General features: G+C 50.6%; 1 protein-coding gene across 1 annotated transcript; it reads left to right on the forward strand.

The window, feature by feature from the left end:
• Positions 1 to 266: 266 nt before the first annotated feature.
• LOC119288743 (indole-2-monooxygenase-like) lies at positions 267 to 2088 on the forward strand. Its single transcript, XM_037568299.1, has 2 exons — positions 267 to 1241; positions 1336 to 2088. The coding sequence occupies exons 1-2, from the start codon at positions 267 to 269 to the stop codon at positions 1945 to 1947; spliced, it is 1587 nt and encodes a 528-aa protein (XP_037424196.1). The 3' UTR covers positions 1948 to 2088.
• The last annotated feature ends 1120 nt before the right edge of the window (positions 2089 to 3208 follow it).

Genomic DNA, 3208 nt, shown 5'->3' on the forward strand with positions numbered 1-3208 from the left:
AAACTCTTTTATATTATAGGATGGAGGAAGTACATGTCCATAGATCTTGGGCTATATATATATAAATAAGCGCATCGATGGAGAAGCTAGGCCGCACAGCCAATTATAATTGAAGGAAACAATATCATTAGTACTTGGTATATTACTCCATATATGCTACATGAGCATCGATCTTGGGCTATAAATGAACGCACCGATGGAAAAGCTAAGCCTCACAGCCAGTAAGAACTAAGAACGATAGCTAGCTCTCTCTTAGCATTGTTGCCATGGCTCACATACATGTAGACGAGCTGCTCCACGAAGCAGCAGCGGCAGCTCCACGATCTCTCTTGATCGCGAGTGCGGTGCTCTTCTCCCTTGTGGTTGTGCCGCTCCTACTCCGCATTATTAGCAAGCAGGGAGCGGCAAGCGATGCCAAGCTGCTGAGCCTGCTCCCATCTCCCCCGACGAAGCTCCCCATCATCGGGCACCTGCACCTAATGGGCGATCTCCCCTACGTCTCCCTCGCCGGCCTGGCCGCCAAGTACGGCCCGGAACTCATGCTGGTACACCTCGGTGCCGTGCCCACCGCCGTCGTGTCCTCGCCGCGCACTGCCGAGGCCGTCCTGCGCACCCACGACCACATCTTCGCGTCACGGCCGCGGTCGATGGTCTTCGACATCATCATGTACGGGCAGACGGACTCGTGCTTCGCGCCCTACGGCGAGCACTTCCGGAAGGCCAGGAAGCTGGTGACGGTGCACATGCTCAACGCCAGGAAGATACGGTCCCAGCGCCCGGCCCGGGTGGAGGAGGTCCGGCTAGTGATTGGAAAGATCGCCAAGGCCGCGGCCGCGCGCGAGGCCGTGGACATGAGCGAGCTCCTGCACTCGTACGTCAACGACCTCGTTTGCCGTGCTGTGTCGGGCAAGTTCTCCCAGGAGGAGGGGCGGAACAAGCTGTTCCGTGAGCTCACCGACATCAACGCGGCGCTCCTGGGAGGGTTCAACATCCTCGACTACTTCCCGAGCCTGGGGAGGTTCGAGTTGGTCTGCAAGATGGCCTGCGCCAAGGCCCGACGGGTGAGGAAGCGGTGGGACCTGCTCCTCGACAAGCTAATTGACGACCATGCAGCAAGGATGGTAAGCCGTGAGGATGAGGCCCAGCCGGCGCAAGAGGAAGACAAAGACTTCATCGACGTATCCCTATCTCTTCAGCAGGAGTATGGTCTCACCAGGGACCATATCAAGGCCATCTTGATAGTAAGTGCACCATTTGCATTTGCCATCTCTATTTCATATCTACTTTTATTTGCTGTGGTAGCTCAATATCCACGTCTGGTACATGCAATTCCAGGACATGTTTGAGGCCGGCACGGACACCTCGTATATGACGCTGGAGTTTGCCATGGCGGAGCTCATACGGAAGCCACACCTTATGAAGAAGCTGCAGGAAGAGGTAAGGAGGAATGTACCAAACGGGCAAGAGATGGTCGCCGAAGACGATCTCCCCAACATGACCTACCTCAAGGCTGTCATCAAGGAGACACTCCGGCTGCACCCGCCGGTACCTCTCATGATTCCACACTTCTCCCTAGACGCCTGCACCGTTGATGGCTACACGATCCCAGCAAACACTCGTGTCGTTATCAACGCCTGGGCACTCGGCAGGCACAGTAGCTACTGGGAAAATGAAAATGAATTCCAACCTGAGAGATTTATGAATGGAGCCGGCGTTGATCTGAAGCCAAATGAGTTCCATTACTTGCCATTTGGGTTTGGACGTAGAATGTGCCCTGGGGTTCACTCGGCATCAGCAACGGTCGAGACAATGCTGGCAAACCTCATGTACCGTTTCGATTGGAAGCTTCCACCCGGATTGAAGGAAGAGGACATAGATATGACTGAAGTGTTTGGAATAACAGTTTCAAGAAAGGAAAAGCTCATCTTAGTCCCCGTGACCGCATGAGTGCATGTAGCTTGCAGCTCAAAAAGTTGAGCCATCATGGTATTTGGTGCGCCCATATATGAATGTATTCAGAACTTCTTTTTATTTCAAAAATAAGGTTGAAATCCTCGACCTCTGCATCATTGTAATGCGCACAACTAGACAAATAAAAGTGAATTGTTTTTATGTATGTTGTCGCATTTGTTATCTAAGTCATCAGCACTGGTTGACAAGCAAACAGTGTTGATGACTTAGGTAACAATACTTGAAAATAAACGTATATTGTTTATTTCACTACTGGAATTCTTGTATACGTCGGGTGTCAGGCTCTTCGCCGAGAGCTAAAGCACGGGCACTCAGCAAACTCACATACGTCAAGACTACCTCTTGGCAACAAGCACATCGCGGCAAACACAGGATATTGCCGAGAGTAGTACTTGGCAAAAGGGTCACACTCATCAAATCCTATTTCCCAAGAGCCAAGCAGCTATCGCACGGCAAACTTTTTCCACGTGGCTCATCCGGCGGCGGATAACGGCACGGTCACAGTGGTACTTCTTTGCCGAGAGCAGCACCCGGTAAAAATTTGGCAAAGATTAGTCCCACCTCGCCTACCGACAAGCGGAAGGACATGTTCAAATAGTTAGATAGTCCAGATGCAGTATGCTTCAGTCTTCATTACACTCCTGTTAAGGAGATGGACCGTCATTTTGAATCTTCACATGTCCCGGGCAGAGAAGATTCACAGTGACAGACCATCTTCCTAATGATGGATGCCGGCGCTTATTATTAAGTCAATTATTATTATTATTATTATTATTATTATTATTATTATTATTATTATTGAGCCATCTTCCTAATCTTCACATGTTCCGCTTGTAAACCTAGTCTCTGGGTATCGAGAGGGAATGTGTCCGGTTTGTGCAGGAAGTGTGGATCCTGTTGTTCTCTTGACCTCGAAAATTCTCGTGCTCTCAAATGAGGTCATCGCATGACACGTGCCGGGCCCCCGCATTTTTTGGACCCACGTGCAATATTTGAGACATTTATTGCTTGGCTAGGGTTTCATCACCAGAAATTGTAGATCTGCAAGGTGGCACATGAAAAATCCTATGTGATGTCCTTGCGACATGCGTAGGCCTTGTGCAGACGAGGGAGGGGCATGCCCTGCCACCGGGGGGCGAAAGTACCTCGGTGGCATGCCTGATACAACCGTTTAAATCCTTGAAGAATCATACGATGCCGGAATTCCTCGTGAGCTGGCATGGTGTCATCACATGGC

Source organism: Triticum dicoccoides, chromosome 4A (assembly GCF_002162155.2).
Source record: "Triticum dicoccoides isolate Atlit2015 ecotype Zavitan chromosome 4A, WEW_v2.0, whole genome shotgun sequence".
NCBI lineage: Eukaryota > Viridiplantae > Streptophyta > Magnoliopsida > Poales > Poaceae > Triticum > Triticum dicoccoides.